Below are 22,416 nucleotides of genomic sequence, written 5' to 3' on the forward strand. Positions count from 1 at the left end.
CCTTAAAGGAATAGTTTTGAAAATTGACTTCTCATAACTATGGAGGATGTAAAAACTATGAGTAAGAGCAGGAGTAGGCAATTCAGTCCATTGAGCCTGCTGTGCCATTTGAGATGATGTGGCTGATGCCTTTTCGACATTAACTCTGCTTTGCTGCTTGCTCCCCACAACCCTTTGCTAAATAACTCCTTGAGTTTACACGTGGTCCTGGAGCTCCGTGGTAATGCATTCCACAGATTTGTGACCCTTCGCGAGAAGTAATTGGTCAGAATCTCTGTCTTAAGTCCCCCCACCCCTTAGCGTAAAACTATAACATCACATTTCCCACAACTGGAAATATTGATTCTACAACTAATTGTCAATCTGCTTTAACATCTTTAATACATCAATCAGTTATAGAGTCATGGAGTTATAGATATGTACAGCATAGAAACAGACCCTTCGGTCCAACCCAACCATGCCGACCAGATAGAACATAGAACATAGAAGGATACAGCGCAGTACAGGCCCTTCGGCCCTCGATGTTGCGCCGACCGAATCCTACCTAACCTATACTAGCCCAATAACTTCCAAATGCCTATCCAATGCCCGCTTAAATGACCATAAAGAAGGAGAGTTCACCACTGATACGGGCAGGGCATTCCATGAACTCACAACCCACTGTGTGAAGAATCTACCCCTAACATCTGTCCTATACCCACCCAATCTAGTCTCACCTAGCACCTGACCCATATCCCTCCAAACCCTTCCTATGCAGATGCCCGTTCAAATGCCTTTTAAACGTTGCAATTGTACCAGCCTCCACCACTTCCCTTGCAGCTCATTCCATACACACATCACCCTCTGTGTGAAAAAGTTGCCCCTTCGGTCACTTTTTATATCTTTCCCCTCTCACCCTAAACCTATGCCCTCTAGTTCCGGACTCCCCAACCCCAGGGAAAAGACTTTGTCTATTTATCCTATCCATGCCCCTCATAATTTTGTAAACCTCTATAAGGTCACCCCTCAGCCTCCGATGCTCCGGGAAAACAGCCCCAGCCTGTTCAGCCTCTAGCTCAAATCCTCCAACTCTGGCAAGATCCTTGTAAATCTTTTCTGAACCCTTTCAAGTTTCACAACATCCTTCCGGTAGGAAGGAGACCAGAATTGCATGCAGTATTCCAACAGTGGCCTAACCAATGTCCTATACAGCCGCAACATGACCTCCCAACTCCTGTACTCAATACTCTGATCGATAAAGGAAAGCATACCAAACGCCTTCTTCACTATCCTATCTACCTGCGACTCCACTTTCAAGGAGGTATGAACCTGCACTCCAAGGTCTCTTCATTCAGCAACACAGCCTAGGCCCTTACCATTAAGTGTATAAATTCTGCTAAGATTTGCTTTCCCAAAATGCAGCACCTTGCATTTATCTGAATTAAACTCAGTCTGCCATTTCTCAGGCCATTGGCCCATCAGGTCAAGATCCTGTTGTAATCTGAGGTAACTTTCTTCACTGTCCTCTACACCTCCAATTTTGGTGTTATCTGCAAACTTACTAACTGTATTTCTAATGTCCCCATCCAAATCATTTATGTAAATTGCAAAAAGTTGAGGACCCAGCACCGATCCTTGTGGCACTCCACTGGTCACAGGCCTCCAGTCTGAAAAATAACCCTCTGCCACCACCCTCTGTCTTTTACCTTTGAACCAGATCTGTGTCCAAATGGCTAGTTCTCCCTGTATTCCTTGAGATCAAACCTTGCTAACCAGTCTCCCATGGGGAACCTTGTTGAAAGCCTTACTGAAGTCCAGATCGATCACACCTGCCCTCATCAATCCTCTGTTACTACTTCAAAATATTTTCATTTAAATTTCAAAATGTATGTGTCTACTTGAATGGATTGAAGTACCTGAAGGAATAAATCAGTTTTATTTTTATTCCCTCATGGGACATAGGCAACAATGGCTTGCTAGTATTTATTGCTCATCCCTAGTTGCCCTTGAGAAGATGACGGTGAGCTGCCAACTGGATCTGCAGCAGTCCCTCTGCTGCATGTAGACCAACAATGCCGTTGGGGAGGGAATTCCAGGATTTTAACCCAGTGACAGTGAAGCAATGGTGATATGTTTCCAAGGCAGACATGGAGAGGAGGGAATCCTGCAGGGGATGGTGTTCCCATGTATCTGCTGCCCTTGTACTTCTGGATGGAAATGTTAATGGATTTGGAAGGTGCTGTCTAAGGCTCTGTGATGATTCTTTGCACTGCATCCTGAACATTGATAGATGCTTGTAGATGTGATGCCAAGGAAACGGGTTGTTTTATCATGGATGGTGTCAAATTCTTGTGTTTTTGGAGGTGCACTCATCCAGGCAAGTGTGGAGTGTTCCATTATACCCCCTGAGTTTTGCCTTGCAGGCTTCGGGAGTCGTGGTGAATTCAATTGAATTTCTGGTCAGTGGTTGCGTGCACATGCATGCGCGCACACAGACACTAATGCAATGTCGAGTAATATTACAGGGTGATAGGTAAATGGCCATTGTCTGATATTTAATGGATCAAATGTTACTTGATGAGGGAATTGCAGTTTGCAAATCAGATATGGTTTTTTTGAAATTATACGTTCCTCCATTCTACAAATTCTCAACTGATCAACTTGAAAAGTACAATATTTGTAGCACAGTTTTGTCCACAGATTAATGAAGTTGTTCATGTTCCATAGGAGACTCCTCTGATACTCCATTTTACTCCATTAATGTAAATTATTGCTTATTCATCAACTTGTTTCAAGATGTTAAATTATTTTTAATCATGGAGCTTGAACCTTGCCATTCTGATCCCACTGGGGACACTGCCTCTGTACCCCATCATTCCTAAATGTATCCTTCCTTAAATGTATCTACACTAATTGCCTCAACTGCTCTCTATACTGAGTTCCCCATTCTAACTGGTCTCTGGATAAATAAATTTCTCCTGAATTAATAAGTGCCATCCTTATTAATGGCTTATAGTTCTCGTCTTGCAAGTGGAAACAATTTATCAAACCTTTTCAATTCGGTTATTTTCAGTTTTGTTTTCTGGAGATAAGATCCTCAGTCAGTCATTCCGATGGGTACAATGCTCATTTTTCAATGTTATAATAAGTCATTGCTGTACTTCCTCCAGTTCCTTCATATCTTGCAACACTGAGTTGATGTAAATCAGCATTATTATAAACCAGAACTGTTTGGTACTCCCCACCTTTGATCTGAGCAATATTTTGTGGCTTTTCAATGCTCTCCCTCTGGAAATGAAACTTAATGCTTTCTTTACTTTCGTTTATGACTTTATTAAACTGCATTACTACTTTTAAGTGAATTGTTTATGGTCATCTAGTCAGTGTAATATTTCAAATTCAGAAATTTAAATTGTAACTGAAGCAAGTATACTTGGGTTGTAATGGTCCCTATCAATTTGATGTAGCTCCTGTAGGTAACTAAACACAACCTTGTTACATCTCAAGTTATTATGCATCTAACTGGGGAAATAGAATTCCAGAGATTTTCATATATTTGTTTAATTTTTTTCTAATTTCTACATTTTGATTTTTTTGAGATAGCTTTTGTTTAAATTATTATTGATTATTGCTCACATGATCCCCAGTGTTTAGAGCATTGGTATAGTTCTAGCTTTAACCTGTGTAGTACAGAAGTTTAATGCAAATTTGGACTTGGAAATGTCAACTGTCAGTTTTTTAAATAGGGAAACTTTGCTTAAGACTGTGTAATGCAATTTTTACAGCTTTTAAAACCATTTATTAAATTACTTTGGACTGAATGGAAGTACAATTACTGAGCAGAGGCACATGTGCAAGCTTGTTGGAAACAGTATTGTGTGAAAATGCCACCTTCAGGTCAGATTTAGTTTCAGGTGCTTCTATCAACCATGTCCTTTCAGGCAGTTAGCTCACTGAACTGCTAAACATACAGGTATTTATGAATAAAACATGTAGAACTACTAGACTTTACTTACATCAGGGTCCAGGTATGTTGATTGTGAAGGTGAATTTATCCAGACTTGTGCACCCAAACAAAATGTACTTGTTGGCAGCTTGTCAGGCTACGCTGTATCATACTGGGTTTGTTTTAATTTACCCTCCCTTTACTTTTTGCAAGACCGCTTTCGGACATTCAAATACTTTTTGTTTGTTACTATAATTAAGTGTTGTCATACTACATTCTGGGAATAGTTTAACTTGTATATCATTTTTAAAGCAAATATGGAGTAAACCAAAGAATTATTAAGTTTAGAAATCTTCAAGTGCAGAAGCAACATTATGTAGAGAAACATTTTTACTATAAAACAAACACGGTAAGAGTAAAACATCAAAGCAATTTTAATTAGTTTGAAGTTTGCATCTGATATGGCTTTTCTTCTAACATGTAATTGTTTGTTGTGATGATGGTATATTAGGTACCCAGATGATTCAATTTATAATGCATCAGCTTGGAGAAACTGGTATGGTGGACTGAATATCAGTGGCAGTACATAAAAGGTTTATGATGGTGTGGTATCAGCTCTTTTCCCTAGATAAGCTAATGTAATGGTAATGAAATATGATTACCACTTGTGTAACCAAGTAAGAGTGTTATTATCCCTGTCAAAGTCAGCCTTTCATGAGATTTGAGTCAATTGTAATATTGCTGTATTTTAAATGCCTGGTTGAGTTACTGTAGATAAGTAATTCCTAAAAAAAAGTATTAGAATGCATCTGCTACTGAACAGCTGAATCTTTATTAATAAATTATATTATCGTGAACATGCTGTACAATGTGAAGATCTCTTCTCTTTTCAGAAAAGGACCATTCACAAAATTTGGTTTCAACTGTGTCTTAGCCATTGTAATAAAATAGTTCACTACAAGATCATAGTTAACTTAGATGCTATAATGAGACAAGCTAAAATTTAGTGTAGGAAATAAAGCCGAACAAATATAGCAACAAAGCCAAGTATCACGGTGGCTCAGTGGATAGCACTGCTGCCTCACAGCACCAGGAACCTAGTTTCGATTCCAGCCTCTGGCTTCTGTCTGTGTGGAGTTTGCTCATTCTCCCTGTGTCTACATGGATTTCCTCTGGGTGCTCCAGTTTCCTCCCACAGTCCAAAGATGTGCAGATTCGGTGAATTGGCCATGCTAAATTGCCTATAGTGTTAGGTGCATTAGTCAGGGGTAAATGGGTCTTGGGTGGCTGACTCTTCAGAAGATCGGTGTGGACTGGTTGTGCCAAAGGACCTGTTTCTACACTGTAGGGGAATCTAATGTATCAGTTCAATTGTCTTTATTTTGGTTGGTCCGCTTTCTAGATGCATCAGGAACTGATACACCCCAGCGCTTTGAGTTTACTGAACCACAGAAGAGCTATAGCCAGGAAAGAAGCCATTCATCCCATGACTCTTCCAGCTGATTAAGCTAGCCCCCACCCCATTGTAATCCCATTTATCAGCAATAGTCTTGCAAGTTTGTGTTTCAGGTGCAGATCATATTCCTTTTAAATCAGGTCAATGTTTTTGCCTCAAACACTGAACTGGGCAGCAAATTCCAGATAACCCTCACTCTGGGTGAAAATGTTGTTTCACGTATCCCCTCTAATACTTTTAGTAATCACCTTAAAAATGCACCTTTTCCCCTTAAACCGATCCTGAGAAACTTGAAATCTATTCAACAGTACAGTTAAGAGTTTTATTCTCTTGTTTTGTTGTAATGACCTTGTACTCTGTAACTTTCATTACAGAAAGATCATAATTACTCTGGACATAGTACAGTGAATGTTCACAATGTTGTAAGGTATGAGGAAAGATTGGATAGACTAAGGTTGTTTTCCTTAGAACAAAAGAAGCCGAGAACTATTTTCTTCAATACAAAATGGATTTCCTCTGGGTGCTCTGGTTTCCTCCCACAGTTCAAAGATGTGCAGGTTCGGTGAATTGGCCATGCTAAATTGCCTATAGTGTTAGGTGCATTAGTTGGAGGGAAATGATGTACAAAATATGCAAAATGATGAAGGACTTGAACAGAGGTGACAGAAGACCTGTTTCCTCTTATTGTGGAATCAGTTACTGGGGGTTTTGGGCACATTTTTTTGGTGATTGGTTTAAAGATTAGAGGGGGTATGTGGAACAAGATATCTGGGTATGATGGGTACCTGGAAGTTGCTGCTCAGTTGGGTGGTTGAGACACGAATATTCAAATGGTTCAAAAGGAATATGATCTGCACCGGAAGCATTGTAACCTACAAGACTATAGACTAGAGCTAATAAATAGAATTATAATGGAAGGCTAGTTTAATTAGCTGGCACTGACCTGAAAAGCTTCCTTCTGTGCTGTAACTCTTCTGTAAACCTATAGTGCTGGGGTATATCAGTTCCTGATGTATCTAGAAAGTGAATTAACCAAAATAAAGAGAATTGAACTGATACTTGGCTTTATTGCTATATTTGTTCACTTTTATTGCCTCTTCCAAATTTCAGCTTGTCTCATAACAGCATCTGAGTTAAGTATAGCTTCAAAGTACACCACTGGACTTGAGTTCAATATTGGCTGGCTTTTAGTTGCAATGTTGTGGGTGTGCTGCACTGTTATTGGAATCTTTTGTTTAAGATATTGGACTGTTTTGCTGTGAAATAAATCACTTTATATATGTGCAAATGGAGCAACACTTCCAATGGGCACAGATATACAGTTAAACATTTAAATCCAGAATGCGCGATGCTTTTTATTTGAACCTATATGAAAATGACGTCTTACTATCTGACTCTCCATTCAAATATATTAAATGGTTTGGGCTACCGTACAGACGTTACGGATATTAGTTAAGTGTCTGTCACTGACAGCAAAATCTAGCTCACCATATTTTTGTCTGTTCAGATTGTCGATAATAGAGATTGAGGTTGTGAAAGTCACTATATAAATGCAAATTTACTTCTTCACTCTATTCATGTGAGCAGAAGAAGTGTTTTCGGTTCTTAAAATGCAGTTTTATTTTACTTTTGTGGTGTTAAAAATAATTTGTTCATGAAAACCATCTCTCTAATTGACCAATTATATGTTCCTCATTGGGAAGTAGATTGGCATAGAGGTGTCACTTAATAATTGAATAGCAGCCAATACAATGCAATAGCAGATATTTTTCAGGTAGCTCGAACAAATGTACTGTGGCAGTTTTCAAAAACAAACAACTATGATGGGGGTGTATAAATCCTTGAAAAATTTGTGTCTGTTTATCATTGTTCATTAAAGCATTTTAGAATATATTTGATGTAATATCAAATCTATTATGTAAGACTCATCACTGTCAAAGAAAGTTTGCACTTCATGGTAATTCCTATCTTTTGGATGAAATTAACAAAAATTATCTCCAGATGGGTTATGATGCTTTCTGAATCCAAAATGTGGGCTGCTCTCTTTTACTCTATTATCAGCTGTTCAGTAACTTTCCTCTGACACCTTTTTCAGCAATTAAGATAATCCTTCCCTATACACATTACCTGCATAGCTCAGTGTTCCAAACAGCATGAGCTTCAGGTTCATTTGCAGAGTTCTAAGAGTTCATAAAGGGGACCATGCACTTTCTGGAAAAAAAGGATAAGCTTGCATTTATTTCAGCTTGGCAAAATATTTAAGAGACATTGAAACCTATGACGTAGCCTTATGTCTTTATCTCATTTTGCCATGTCATCATTTGAAAGCAATTCCTCCATGTTTTCAGTTAAATGACAATTGTTTCACTTGCTGCTGATTTTTCTTGATATTTAAATGGCACTTCTGAATCAGTTGGCCTTTTTCTGCTTCAGTGTAAGTAGCACTGCTCCCACTTGTGATTTTATGCACTGTGCATATTATTAAAGTACACTTTTAGAACTCTTGCATTTCAAGATTCTTAATTTTATTTTTAACATTTGTATTCAACACTACAACTAATGTATGATATCCTTAAAGATGTTCTGAGCGTTCCAGGGTCAGACAAGAGTGCACGTACCCTATCTGTATGCAGTGTCATGGAAACTGGGTCAAGCCACAGGATGGTAGCAGTATTATACAGTTTCAGCTGAGCCAATGATAGATTCAACGTCAGACTAAAAATAGCTCTCACTACCCATTGTTTTTCTAAAAAAATGGTGTAATGTCATGGATACCTTGCTTTTTTTCTTCCAGAATGCAATATTTTGCGGACCTAGTCATCCCATCGGGTTGTAGACCAATTATATGTTCCTTGTTGAGAAGTGGATTGGTATCGAGGTGCCAGTTAGTAATTGGACAGCAGTGAATACTGTGCAATAGCAGATATTGTTCAGGTCAGATCTCAAACCACAACATAACAGAGCATAGGAAGAAGAGAGAGCTTAGTGGCATGGTGTAAAGGCAAAAGTCTCTCCCTAATCAGAAAATTGAAGGAGCTGGTCATTGACTTCAGAAGTACACACCCCTGTCTGTATCAATGGTGCTGAGGTAGAGATGGTCAAGAGCTTCAAGTTCCTCAGAGTAAATATCACCAACAATCTGTCCTGGTCCATCCATATTGATGCTACAGTCAAGAAAGCCCACCAACACCGAGCCGACTTCAGAAGGCTAAGGAAATTCAGGATGTCCACAAGGACTGTTACCAGTTTTTATAGATGCAGCATAGAAAGGATCCTATTTGGATGCATGACGTCTTGGTATACCAACAGCTGTGCCCAAGACTGCAAGGAATTAGAGTTGTGAATGTAGCCCAGTCCACCATGAAAACCAGCCTTCCATCTGTTGACTTTGCCTACATTTCCTCTGCTACCTCATGAAAGCAGCCGACATAATCAACGAGCATTCAGATGAGGCGTTCTTCCTCTAGTTGTCAGGTGGCTTGGATTTGGAGGTGGAGGCGGCCCAGGACTTGCATGTCCTTAATGGAATGGGAGTAGGAGGGGGAGTTGAAGTGGTTGGCCATGGGGTGGTGGGGTTGTTTGCTGCATGTGTCCCAGAGATGTTCCCTGATACTGCCCGGTTTGCTGTGTTCTTCCAGCCCCTTGCTTGTTTACTTCTAACATAATCAAAGATCCTTTCCACTCCCATTATACTTTTCTGTCACCCACTTCCATTGGACAGAAGACACGCAAGTTTGAAAACACACTTCGACAGATTCAAGAACAGCCTCTGCCCAGCTGTTACAAACTTATGAATAGACCTCTTGTGTATCAGAGTTGATGTTTCCCTACACCTTCTCCATAGCCGTAACACTATATTTTGCATTCTTTTCTATTACCCTGATATAACTACATAAGGTGTGATTTGTCTGGATAGCACACAAATAATCCTTATCATTGTTCCAGTTCATGTGTCAATAATAAGTTAAATCCAATCAAACTCAAAACATTTGTCTCTGATCTGCCACAGTGTTCAAGTAAAGCTCAGTGCAAACCTGGCAAAAAGCACCTTATCTTTTGGCAGGACAAGCTTTACAGCATTTTGAGTTGGACAAATTTCGATCATAGTCTGAAAATTGTGGTGCTGGAAAAGGATAGCATGTCAAGCAGCATCCAAGAAGCAGGAGAATTGAAGTTTTGGGCATAAGCCTTTTATCAGGAATGTGGGAGAGGGGAAGGGGGCTGAGAGATAAATAGGAGGGTGGGGGGAAGGTAGCTGCAAAGGCAATAGATAGATGCAGGTGGCAGGGTGATAGTGATAGATCAGATGGGAGGGTGAAGTGGATAGGTGAGAAAGAAGATGGACATGTCGGACAGTTAGGGGAAAGTGAGAACTGGAGGTCAGAGTCGAGTGTGTGCTGGAAAAACAGCAGGTGAGGCAGCATCAGAAGATCAGGAGAAATGACATTTCAGGCAAGAGCCCCTGATCGGGAAAGGTAGGGCAGTTCAAGAGGACAGTGCCGAGTTGGAGGGTTGGACATGGGATGAGGTGGGAGGAGGAAGAAAGCCCAGGACTTGCATGTCCTTGACTGAGTGGGAGGGGGAATTGAAGTGGTCGGTCATGGAGCAGTGAGTTTGTTTGGTGCGTCAGTCCCAGAGATGTTCCCTGAAATGTTCCGCAAGTTGGCATCCTGTCTCCCCAATGTAGAGGAGATCACATCGAGAGCAACGAGGACACAATAGATCTCCGCCGTTTGTGGAAGGATCCTTTTGGGCTTTGGACAGAGGTGATGGGGGAGGTGTGGGCACAGGATTTACACCTCTTACAGTGGCACGGGAAGGTGCCGGGAGTGGACGGTGGGTTGGTGGGGGTTGTGAACCTAATGAGGGAGTTGCAGAGGAATGGTCTGTGGAATAATCCCCCCTCCCACTCTGCCAAGGGCATGCAAGTCCGGGGTCGCCTCCACTGCCACATCCAAGTCACTCAATGATTGGAGGAAGAACGCCTCATCTTCTGCTGTGGGATCCTTCAACCACAAGGCATCAACGCGATGTCACTAGCTTCCTAATCTTCCCTCCTCTCACGTCATCCGAGATCCGACCTTCCTACTTGGCACTATCCTCTTGAACTGTCCTACCTATCCATCTTTCTTTTCCACCTATCTGCTCCACTCTCCTGTCTGACCTATCATGATCACCCCCACTCACACCTATCACTTTCTCAGCTACCTCCACTCCACCCTCACCCCCACTCTCCTATTTGTTGCTTAGCAATTCCCCCCCCCCACCCCCCTTTATGTCATCAGGAATGTGAGGAATGAAGGGCGTATACCCAAAACGTCAACTCGCTTGCTGCTGCCTGACCTGCAGTGCTTTTCCAGGTCCGCACTTTTCAACTCTGATCTCCAGCATCTGCAGTCCTCACTTTCTCTCCCAATTTTAGGTCATATCGTTGTCTCTGTTGTTCTGCTTCTTGGCTTGGTTTTCTTCCCTGTTTCTTTCTTAATTCCTTTAACTTTCATTTAAGGTAACTGCTCTACTGCCACTCTCAACTCATCTATATAAATCTTTTCTTCGCAATTTTTGAGAAAATTTGTAGCTCAGGTTGATAAGTAAGTTAACTCGCTGAGCTTGAAGGTTTGTTTTCATATGTTTCATCACCATACTAGGTAACGTCATCAGTGAGAGTCTCTGGTGAAGTGCTAGTGGTATGTCCCACCTTTCTATTCATAGGTCTTGGTTTCTTAAGGTGTGTGATGTCATGTCCGGTTCTTTTTTTCTCAAGGGAAGGTAGATAGGGTAGAAGTCGAAGTGTTTATTGCTGGAGTTCTGGTTAGAATGTCATGTCTCTAAGAATTCTCGTGCATGCCTTTGTTTCGCCTGTCCTAGGATGTGTTTGTTGTCCCATTCAAAGTGGTATCGTTCTTTGTCTGTTTGTATAGAAACTAGTGATAGTGGGTCATGTCTTTTGGTGGCCAGTTGGTGTTCATGTACCCTGATGGCAAGTTTCCTGCTACCTTGTCTGATGTAGCGTTTTTTTTCAGTTCTTGAATGGTATCTTGTAAATGACGTTAGTTTTGCTGGTGGTATCTATTGGAACTTTTAGGTTCATAATTCGCTGTTTAAGTCTGTTGCTAGGTTTGTAGGCTAACATGGTGCCAAGGAGTCTGAGTAGTCTGGAAAAAAAAACAGGGACTTTCCCTCCCACCCATAGTCTCCCTACCTGGTACACCAACATACAACTCAGAAACAAACCCAAACAACCAGATGCAACATAATCAAAAACCATAGAAATACTACCTTACATCAGTGACTTAGCAGAAATGACTTCATCCAGATGGCTCCCTCCCCCTCCGCTCGCCACCTCCCCCACCCCCCCACGCCCAACCCCCTCTCACTTTCTCCCGTCCCTCCCTCCCACTGCCCCATTATTCCTCCACACCCCTCAATTTTTGCCCCCCCTCCTTTTACATGATGGTGATGAGCGACAAGTGCAGGTGGAGCCACAAAGCAATTAAGGACGGAGTTTCCGGTTTTTGACCCAGTGCTTCTCAATGAATGACATGTTTCCAAGTTAGGATGGTGAGAGGCTTGAAGGGGAACTTGTCGGTTGTGGTGTTCTAATTTATTTGCAATTCTTGTCCATCTAGATGCTAGTGGTCGTGGGTTTCAGAGGTGATCTCTGAGGAGCATTAATGGATGACTGCGATGTATCTTGTACACTGCATTGGTGAAGGGACTGAATCCTTCTGGTTTTGGTGCCAATCAAATGAGCTGCCTTGTCCTGGATGGTGTCAAATGTATTGAGTTGTTAAAACTGTGTTCATCCAGGCAAGTTGTGAGTATTCTGTCACCAACCAAATGGATGGTGGACAGGCTTTGGGAGTCAGCAAATTCCTGCAGGATTCCTAACCTCCAATCTGGACATCTAACCACTGTCTCTATATAGCAAGTCTAGTTTAACTTCTGGCCAATGGTAAACCCTCGTTTGTTGCTCGTGGAGGATTCAGTGATGGGAATGCTAAGGGTGATGGCTAGATTCTCTTCTGTTGGAATAGCAATTGCTTGGTATGTGTGTGGTATGAATGATATTTATGACTGTCAGTTAAAACGTGGGAGTCGACCAGATCTTGAATGTTTGGGTATGGACTGTTTCACTATTTGAGGAGTCTTGAAAATGCTGAACATTGTGCAATCATCAGCGAACGTCCTCACTTTCTGACCTTAGATGGAGCGAAGGTCATTGAAACAACTGAACAGTCTTGTTCCTGGGATGCTAGCCTGAGAAATGCCTGTAGAAATGGCCTGGACCTGAGATGATTGATTTCCAACAGCCACAATCTTCCTTTGTGCCAGGTATGGTTCCACCCGAAAGACATAAAAAATGGCTATGGTTTTTGGAAGTTAGTCTTTGGAGCAATGAAGTTTGCTTTTTTATTGCTCTATGTTCCTTTTGCTAAAATGTTTCATTTCTCACTTCTCCACATTGAACTATCAATGCCATTTTGAATTTCTACGCTGTCCTCAGTCGACAATGCTTCCAGATTTTGAATCATCTGCATTGAAGTTATTCCCCGTACTCCAAGATGTCGAGCGTTAATTACATCAGGAAAAGCAAGAGTCTGAATACTGTCCATGAGAATTTCACTGCAAGCCTTCCTCCAACCTGGGAAACCATCCATTTCTTATTTAGTTTCCTATTGCTCAGCCAATATTATATCCAGGTCATTACCTTCCCTTTTATTCTATGAGCACTAAGTTTGCTTACAGATCTGTGCAGTGTTTTTAAAACGCATTTGTTTTTCTTCTATTTTGATACATATTGAAACACTTTCAGAGTTCTGCTTCCTGTAGATTCCTCCCGTTTTTTTCTTCAGTGTGAGAAGCAACCAGTTTAGCCTGTTTATTCTACTGCACTGATCTCTGAATATATTTTGAGATTTGTGGTCATGATCAATGAGAAAAGGAACAAAAATATTTAAAATCAGTTGAATCCATAACAGTCATCTTTCTCTCAATGAGAAGTGCATTTTTTTATTTGCTTACCACACAGCTTTCTTATTATGTCCATGAGGCATTGTCATTACTCTACCACCCGGTGCCCACAATCAAACAGTCAGACTGAATAGAAGACAAAATGAAAAAGGAAAAAAAAACTGATCTACAAAGAAAGGTAGATTGACATCTGAGAAAAGAAGACAGCTTGTGACTTTTTTGATGCTGAACTGTATCTATTCAAGGGTACATCGTATGCTGTAATTTCTGCTTATGGATGCCAATGAATCTGCTGTGTAATTCCAGTATTTGTTTTTATGCTGAGCTGGAGTTTTACTTTGAAATTTTATGACAATTATCCTTTTGTAATTGTGGCCAATATGACACATGCATCAACCAGGTCAGAAGGACTTTGGTCTCGACATTTTTGTACTTCACTGTGCCAAAGAAACTAATTGTTCTTGTTTGAATGGAATATATTTGGACAAATAATGAATTGCGTGTCTCATGCATACATAGTCTACATGTGGCTGGGCTGAGAGATTGTTCATGCCAGCACATACTGGATATTGAAAATTTCTGGACATTTAAACATTTTCTTACGAGTGCCTTACCAGTGTGTGTGACTCAGTGGGCTGGGCAAGTCATCTGCATGGCCAGCACAAGACTCACCAAGTGGGTGCTCTACTCCTAGCTTGAAATGACAGGTGAGCCCAGGTGGACTGAGGAAGTGCCTAAGTGATATCGAAGGTCTCACTGGCAAAGTACAGCATTTTCATAAACACCAGGGCATCACTGGCCTAAGTCCCTCCAAAGTGGAGGAGGACCATCCTAAAATGCTTCGAGCACATCGACTTTCTATTGGGAAAAATCAGAAGCCCAACAAAGACAACAAAAAGAATGTGCTGCCACACCAACACTCCATCTTGCCTTCCATTGACCAGCCTTTCCTCAAGTGTAGCAGAGTCTGCGGAAGCTGCATCGGTCTGTACAGCCACCTACTGACTTGCTCTGAATGGAAGAGGCTCATTCGTGTCTGAGAGGGGCTGCTGCTGATGATGCTGACATCGTACAGAAGAGAAAATTAAGTGATGGTTCCTACAATTTGGGAATTGTATTTCAGGTTGAGGCAGAAGAAGAACCAATGCACGTTTGTCATGACAATCTTGGGCATGATGCTCCTTTGTCGATTGTCACTTAAATATAAAGTTGACATGAATGGAGCAGTGTGATGTCTGGGAAAAGTGCGAATAGTTGGTTTTTCTAGTCCAGTGGTATTAATCATTTGTTTCCTAAGATATATACTAATTTTGTTAGTACGTCATTAAGGATGAACTTGTGCAGCTATATCGTTGCAGTTAATCGGGTCGCAATGAAAGTGAAGGACTGAATTTTCTGATTTTTTTTTCCCCCTTGGCTGTTTGGGGAGTTATATGGAGGGTTTCCCTCGTGCAGTTTTCTGCTGCTCACCTCATCAGTTCATTTATGCTGTCTGGCCCTTTTCTTTCAACCAGCAAAAAAGGCAGAAGTGCATGCTGCAGCTGAGCACCACTTCAAAAGCTTAGTCAGAAATTGCCCTTTATACGCTGCCTCAATGATTTTATCCATGATATATCCCCAAAAGGGAAGCTTGTAACCTGCTTCAAGTAAAGGAACCTGGACGTGCTGGTGGAAGAGGTGGTGGAGAGGACAGTTGTCCTCTTTTCTGTGGACTAGCAAAAAAGACGATGGCACCATGGAAAAGGAGCCACACAAAGACCCCCCAGAGCACCCTATTAGGACACTCCAGCCTGTACAAGCTTGTAGTACTTGCATCTGTACATCCAAATAAATAATCAATATGTTCCATCCACTGTGCTATTTTTCCTCCTTTTTGCGCAGTTGAGGTTTGGCTGAAGACATGCGCACTATCCAAGTCATGTTCCTGCGAATGAACTCCAGATCTCCCCTCACTTTACTTCGTATAAGCTTTTTGTGTAGTTGTCACTGTCATTCCATTCAGCTTCAGGCTTCCCATGTTCCAGTCTACGTTCCATATCCCCAGGTTTCTGCACTGAGCTTTGGCTTGCCGCATTGACATGCCCACTATCACTATTCAATGTCTGCCCATTGAAGCCAGGCTGGTAGTTACTTGTGGGGAAAAAAAAACAATTGCCTTCCCACAGCACCCAGTGGCCTCCCATGTTTTATCATATGGTTGCCATGCAATATGTTTTCCTTGCAGTCTGCTGGTGCGTGCTTGTAGGTATGTCACTGATGTAGCATGCTGATACGGTAACATGTCTGTCATCTTGATTGTTCAGTGCTGGCAAGTATGACGAGCAACCTGGCTTTCTGTCTACTAAAAAGCAATTCAAACTGGAGATGCTGTGAGCCTGCGTGTTCTTAGTGGCATTGTGCTAAAAGACAAGGCAGAGATGCTGTGTGTATCTGAAGCAGGCACAAAGTGAGGGAACTAAGAATGCAAATTAAGAGCCCTAGTTGCATCCTGTGCAGATGCATGTGAGGGGTGTGTAATCCTGTGTGCAAAGTAAACCTATAGGGACATTGTTGTGCAAGACACAAGCACTGACGTGTGTCATCAGTTTGTCCAACATTGGCCACGATGATAGTGAGCTGGAATTCCGCAGCAGCAAACCATCAGGCATGCATTGAGATGTTGATAAATGGTGCTGAAGATGGAGGTCTGGAGAATCCAGTGGAGAGCTGAATCCATCAGGCACCTCTCTGACTTTCAGATGTAGAATTGACACCATCTAGTTTATCACCAGTATGTGGGAGAATTACAATGTGCTAGTAATGAGATGCAAATACATGGAAATAATTGCTTGCTTGCTGGCAAGATTCTTATCTAACCTAAAATCCTTTAAAGAGAAAGTTAGACTTCGCTTTCTGGATGTCAAGAATCAGACTTTCATTCATGTAAAGTTCTCCCACGTTTTTGTGCTGTTGCCTATGTCTCTTAAGAGCTGGGAAAATTCCATTGTATGTATTTTAAACACAGACATAGTGAAGAGAAAGACGTTGAACTATATCCATGTCAGTGAGAGAAGTGAATAATGTAGGGGGAAAATATAAAATATAAAAAAACTGCAGATGCTGGGAATTAGAAACAAGAACAGTAATTTCTGGGAAGACTCAGCAGATCTGGCAGCATCTGTGGAGGAAAAAAAAAGTTAATATTTTGGGGTCCAGTGACATTCCCCCCCCCCCCCCCCCCCTTCACCCTTAAGGATTAATGCATGTGATGTTGTCTGTCAAAGTATAACTTTTTCTGAATACATCACTCCTGAAGTGACATGAATATAGGCCAGAAAAAGTGGAAAACATTGTAGGCAGAGAAATATCTTCTTACATTCTTCTTCCATTGAGTAATCTCCAGACACTGATATTTTCTTTCAGGAAAAAAAATTGAATTGCAGAACTGTTTATCGTCTACCTGTTTAGGTTTTGGCTCCATACTGGATTGTTGTTGGCTTTTTACCATATTAATAAGAGTTAATTTCTACACCATAAAAGAATGGGGAACTTCTGGATGAAGCTGAAAATGTGTTGCTGGAAAAGGAACCCTGAAGAAGGGCTCATGCCCGAAACGTCGATTCTCCTGCTCCTTGGATGCTGCCTGACCTGCTGCGCTTTTCCAGTAACACATTTTCAGCTCTGATCTCCAGCATCTGCATTCCTCACTTTCTCCTAACTTCTGGATGAATGCTCGTTTTGTGTGTGTGTGTGTGTGTGTGTGTGTGTGTGTGTGTGTGTGTGTGTTTGTGTTTTCTCCTGTCACATTTGCCACTTGCTGCCAGAATCATTTGTTGGGTCTTTATTTTAGTGGCAGTGTATGCTTTCCACTGATTCACAGATACTCTTTAACTAAGATCGTGAGCCATAGGAGCAGAATTAAGCTATTTGGCTTATCGATCATGCTCCGCCATTTTGATCATGGCTGATATGTTTCTCGGCCTATTCTTCTATCTTTCCACCGTAATTCTTGATCCCCTTGCCAATCAGGACCTATCTGTCTCTCTTTCAAATACACTCGATGGCTTGGTCTCCACAGCCCGCTGTAGAAATGAGTTCCACAGATTAATCACTGTCTGGCTGAAGAAATTCCTTGCCTCGGTAACCTGAGGTGAATGTCACTATTGTTCCTCTGTTAATCTGTGTTCTGCCAATAATCACCAGTAATGATAGGTAACCTGGCATAATTCCTGAGATGGTAGTTCTAAAAATGAATCTTTGAAACGGCTATCCTAAGCTTCCAATTTCTTTCACTGTCCAGTTTTCTGTTTGGATAAAACCAGTCTTAAGAATTTAAGCCATTTGGCTTTGACCATTTAGTTTGGCAGCTTGTTCAAATGTAGGCTTGTCCTTTGGAAGAGAGTTTTTTGTATTATTGGAAACTAATGGTAATTCTAGTTTCTGTGGTGGCTATCTCATTTTTTCATTGTTAAAGGGGTACCAGGTATTTCTTTCTGTTATTTTCCGTCAATCGTTCCATGTTTTATAGAACCCGGGCAGTATATGTTTTTAAACCTCCTTTACTGGCGTGATGCTCATCACAAATCTTTGTGTTGAAGGTTGTGACACTGATGAGTTTCTCACGCTGAATCATGCAGCACGTCTTGGATTGCTTCACTCTAACTTAGCTGTCTTTCTGCTACATTTTGGTTTGGTCAACTAAAGACATCTGATTGCTATCGCATAGCCAATGGCAAAATTGCAGTTTTGAGAAATGGTATTCCCTTGCATCATACATGGAAGACGGCTGTTTGATCCCACCCATATTGGAGTGTCATATGTGATTGTTAAACCTGGGCTTGCAAACTCCTATTCCTGTTTTAAAACAAATCGTTAAAGGTTGTATTTTCTTCAAAATTTATGTTTTTGACTATTTGATCCCAAATCAGTGAAGTGCTTTGGTTCTCTTTTGCTCATTAGCATCTTGGCTCATGCTGTCATTTTCCCCAAACATATCTCTTCCAGTGGTTGTATCTACTTTTAAATAATTTTGGCAATTGATACAAATGTGTATTGCTGACTAGATTCCTCCTACCTGTTGAGAATAGATGTGGGTTTACAGACCTTATTCATTTGACTGCTGTATTTACTACATCCACCATTTTATATTTGTGCTTTTGTAGAATCTATATTTTTACTCATATATACCACATAGGCAATAGGATATATACTTGATAAATTGTGCATCCTGGACCTGATCTGTCCTTCAAACTTTGTTTTTAACACTTTTACTTTGAATCAACTACAACTACCTCACAAGTTAGTTCTTTATTCCATGGTCCAATGCCTGTTGCAAGCTGAGTTGTCCTATTATGCATTAGTTGTGTATTTGGACATATTTCTTCCATACTACTTCGAGTGGTAAAGAAAGATGGCATGGTTTCAGTCTGGTATATGTTCCCAATTCTCCTTACAACCACCAAAAACGTGTTCTGTTCTCCATCATTGTATTTAAAAGCATGCAAGGCTTCATCAGTCTTTTCTCTGATGTTGAAACATTTTCTCCACAATTGCTTCAGAGGAATGCTGGGCCCCTAGTGATCTGAAAAGTAGTTTGGGTGGTAATGAAGTTGTGTTTTTGAATATATGTTAATCTATCAAGTAAAAAATACCTCTAAGTTCCTTTCATACATGCAAAAGGGCATAGCATGTACCCAGTCATACAGAGTGCATGGGAGTTTTGCCAAATGCATTTTGGAGAAAGTAAAAACAAAATGAAGTTGGGAAGATTCTACCTCAAGTCATAATACAGCCGACATAAAATCAGTAATGAATAGATAGCGTCACTCTGCCTTTGGATTGTAATATGAATACAGTTTTGGTGGAAAAATTGCTAGAAATGAAATGTAAGTGACAAATCAGAAAGCTCTGGCACTCCTAAAACAGTGGGTGGTTATCATAAGGATGAAATGAAGTTGCATTTTGTTTTCATTTAATGACTGAAATGTGAGAAATTGAGTAAAAAAAATTGTCATTAATAGATGATCAAAACGTCTAAGCTAACATGTTTGTTTTTCAAGGTGCATGTTTTATCCGTACGGATCAACTGGATGGTGAAACAGATTGGAAGCTCAGGGTAGCTGTTTGCTGTACGCAGAGGTTGCCAGCTTTGGGTGTAAGTACATTACTTGCATTACTTGCTTCCTGTTTGGGCAACTTACTTTTATGGTAGTACCTTTGACATATGACCTTTTGATACCATTAATTTTTTTAAAAAGGGATATCTGCAGTTCTATTCCAACCTGCTTAACTGTACTCTGGCTGCGTTATGTAAATCTGTAAATGTTCTTTGCAATTTTATACTTCCTGAAACAAAGTTCTGTAAGATTTGAAGAACAACTATGGAATGCATAGTGCTTGCAATGTCATTTGTATTCTGGATGGAATGGATTAGTGGAGTGAAAAACAGTGGTGTCTCATTGATGATAAAGTATACATGGTCGATTTCTCCAGAGGCTAGCTGTCATTTCGATCCATTGCTAAGGGATAGTTTCAGTTTTGAACATTCCAGAGTCTGAGAGGAGTTTGTGGAATTTTGTTGCCTCTAGGACAGGCCACTATACATTTTAGACAAAACAATATTATTGTGTCGTACGAACAGAAATTGCTGGAAAATCTTAGCAAGTCTGGCTGCATCTGTGGAGAGAAATTAGGGTTAATGTTTCAGGTCCAATGACCCTTCATCCGAACTAATGGTAGCTCGGGAAAGAATGGTTTTTATACAGAATGTAGGGTAAAGGAAAGGGTAAACGATAAGTGAAGGTAGAGTCCAAAGAGGGTGAGAAACAGTTGGACAGCCAAGTGAGTGGTGAAAAGTCTTGGAACAATGGATAGCTGTTAAAGGGGCTATTAGTAACTAAGTGGGTGGTTTGGGTTAGCAGTCCTTGTGATGCCAAGACCTGGTGTGGGGATGGGGTAAAGCACAGGGAAAGGTGCTGAAGCCCTAAAATTATTGAACTCCGTATTAAGTCCAGAAGACTGCACAGTTCCCAAGTGGAAACTAAGGAGCACTGCAGTAAGCCTGAGACACAGATGTTCGCCAGAGGATGTGGTGGTGCGTTGATGTGGCAAGCAACGGGAAGCTTAGGGTTTTTTTTTGCAGACAGAGCATAGGTGGTCTGCAAAGCAGTCACCTAGTCTGCGCTTCGCTTCCCTAATGTCAAGGAGACACATGACCAGCGAATATAATAGACTGTAGCTATACAGTAGACAATATCATTGTGTCCTTGCAATTAGTTTATATACTCGCAACAAGATTATCAGTGGAACACCACTGCCAAATGCTCTACTCCTTATGAGTCAACCTCAAGTTCAATCTAACAGGTAGTTTGAGTTAATGGAAGCTTTTATAACTTTATGTAATAGCTAGTAGAATGAGGTTACATATTTCATTTTACTTTTTGATTTAATGCGAATAAATGTTTCTTGGCTAAAGGAAGGATGGAACTCTACTTGGGCATTTACAAGACAGCATAAAATCCTGAGGGTAACAGATAATGTTGGGGTCAAACGTTTTATTTGAACGTAGAGATTGGTGGATCTAGTAAGGACGGAGTTGGTGATCAAAAATGCGTTACTTGAACTAAGCGAGCCAGCTGATGTGTAGCCTGAATGCAGACATAAATTTGGTATTCACAATCTAGAGTCTATCTTTTGCAAAACACATATGGTTAACTGATTAAAATCATGCATTTAAAGCATTTTATAGTCCAGCTGTTTGAAATTCCAGTTAATATGTGCTTTACAATCTGCACTGATAAAGAGCAATTTGTCCTTCATTATGTTATCCAAAACTGCATAATGATGCAAACAAATCTGAAAGGGTAAATTCTTGCTGTATTTGGTAACCAATAAGTCTGGTAATTGCATATATTTCAAACAATTAATTATGGTTTACACAATGCAAACAACTTATGATTATGCAAGTGCCAGTTTGATTAACCTTCTGACCATATTCAAAAATGAAATAGAAATTAAAATCATAAATAACCATCAGGTTACATATTTCATTCCATGCTTGAGGCATGTAAATTATGTGGTGTTAAGTTTCTGCTTGTAAGTAACTTGAAGCTGTATAAGCCAGTATAGCCACAATGTGCGCAGTTATCTGGTCTCCAGCATTTCATCAGTATTTCCGCAGTAAAAAAAGTATAAAATGAAGTTGTGAAGATTTGAGTAGGATAACCAAAAAATAAATCAGAAACACGTAGCATTTTTTTGCAGTGCTAAATCAAATATGCCAGATTGAATTTGATTATTATGATGGACTGACCATCTTAATTGCACATTAACAGTATGCAACAAGATGACAAATTCTTAATGTGGACATTTTCCAAATGTGATATTTCATTTTAAAAATTAAATCTATTCCCTTTTTGATAGAACCCAATTGTAGACATGTGCTATTTTATCAGATTTCAAAATGAACTGCTCTTCATGTCTCCTCAGGCTTCAATTTGCTTTTCTCTTTGCTCTGACTGACCTTGCTATGACAAACTAGGCTTGAATGGGATTTTGCTGTAATGTGATGGTGCTTTTCCATTGAAAGTATTGTTTGATTAGAAATGTTTTTAAAACTGTATGCTAATTCTTAATATGCACAAAACTGGGCAAAGTTAACCTTTTATAATTTGCATTTAATTTGAAAATTTACTTTAAACTGTGCAGTATAGTCAGAAGGTTTTATCTAAGTTGGAAGACTATTTAATGCAGAGGAAGTGCTAAAATATGCACGAGCACTCTTGGTAATTTGTTTCAAGCAGATGCTTTAAGACAGACGTGTTCCTTGTTGGGACTGGGTTCTTTAAAATTCACATGTGGAATGTGGGTATCGTTGACTGGCCAGCATTTTTTATTTCTTGTCCCTAGGTGGTGAGTTTCCTTCTTGATTTTCTGCAGTCTGTATGGTGTAGGTTGACCTACGATGCCCTGGGGAAAGATTTCGACATGGTGACAATGAAGGAATAGTGGTTTATTTCTAAATCAGGATGTTGAGTGGTTGGAGGGGACCATGCACGTGTTCCATCAGTATCTGCTGCCATTG

General features: G+C 40.5%; 1 protein-coding gene across 1 annotated transcript in view; it reads left to right on the forward strand.

Moving 5' to 3' along the window:
* Positions 1-22,416, forward strand: part of atp9b (ATPase phospholipid transporting 9B) — a 351,572-nt gene that overhangs the window by 131,824 nt on the left and 197,332 nt on the right. The window contains exon 8 of the mRNA XM_060823126.1: positions 19,394-19,488. Coding sequence (XP_060679109.1) covers positions 19,394-19,488 — 95 coding nt within the window. The remainder of the gene's footprint in view (positions 1-19,393; positions 19,489-22,416) is intronic.

The sequence above is a fragment of the Hemiscyllium ocellatum genome, chromosome 4 (assembly GCF_020745735.1).
Source record: "Hemiscyllium ocellatum isolate sHemOce1 chromosome 4, sHemOce1.pat.X.cur, whole genome shotgun sequence".
In the NCBI taxonomy this organism is placed as follows: Eukaryota; Metazoa; Chordata; class Chondrichthyes; order Orectolobiformes; family Hemiscylliidae; genus Hemiscyllium; species Hemiscyllium ocellatum.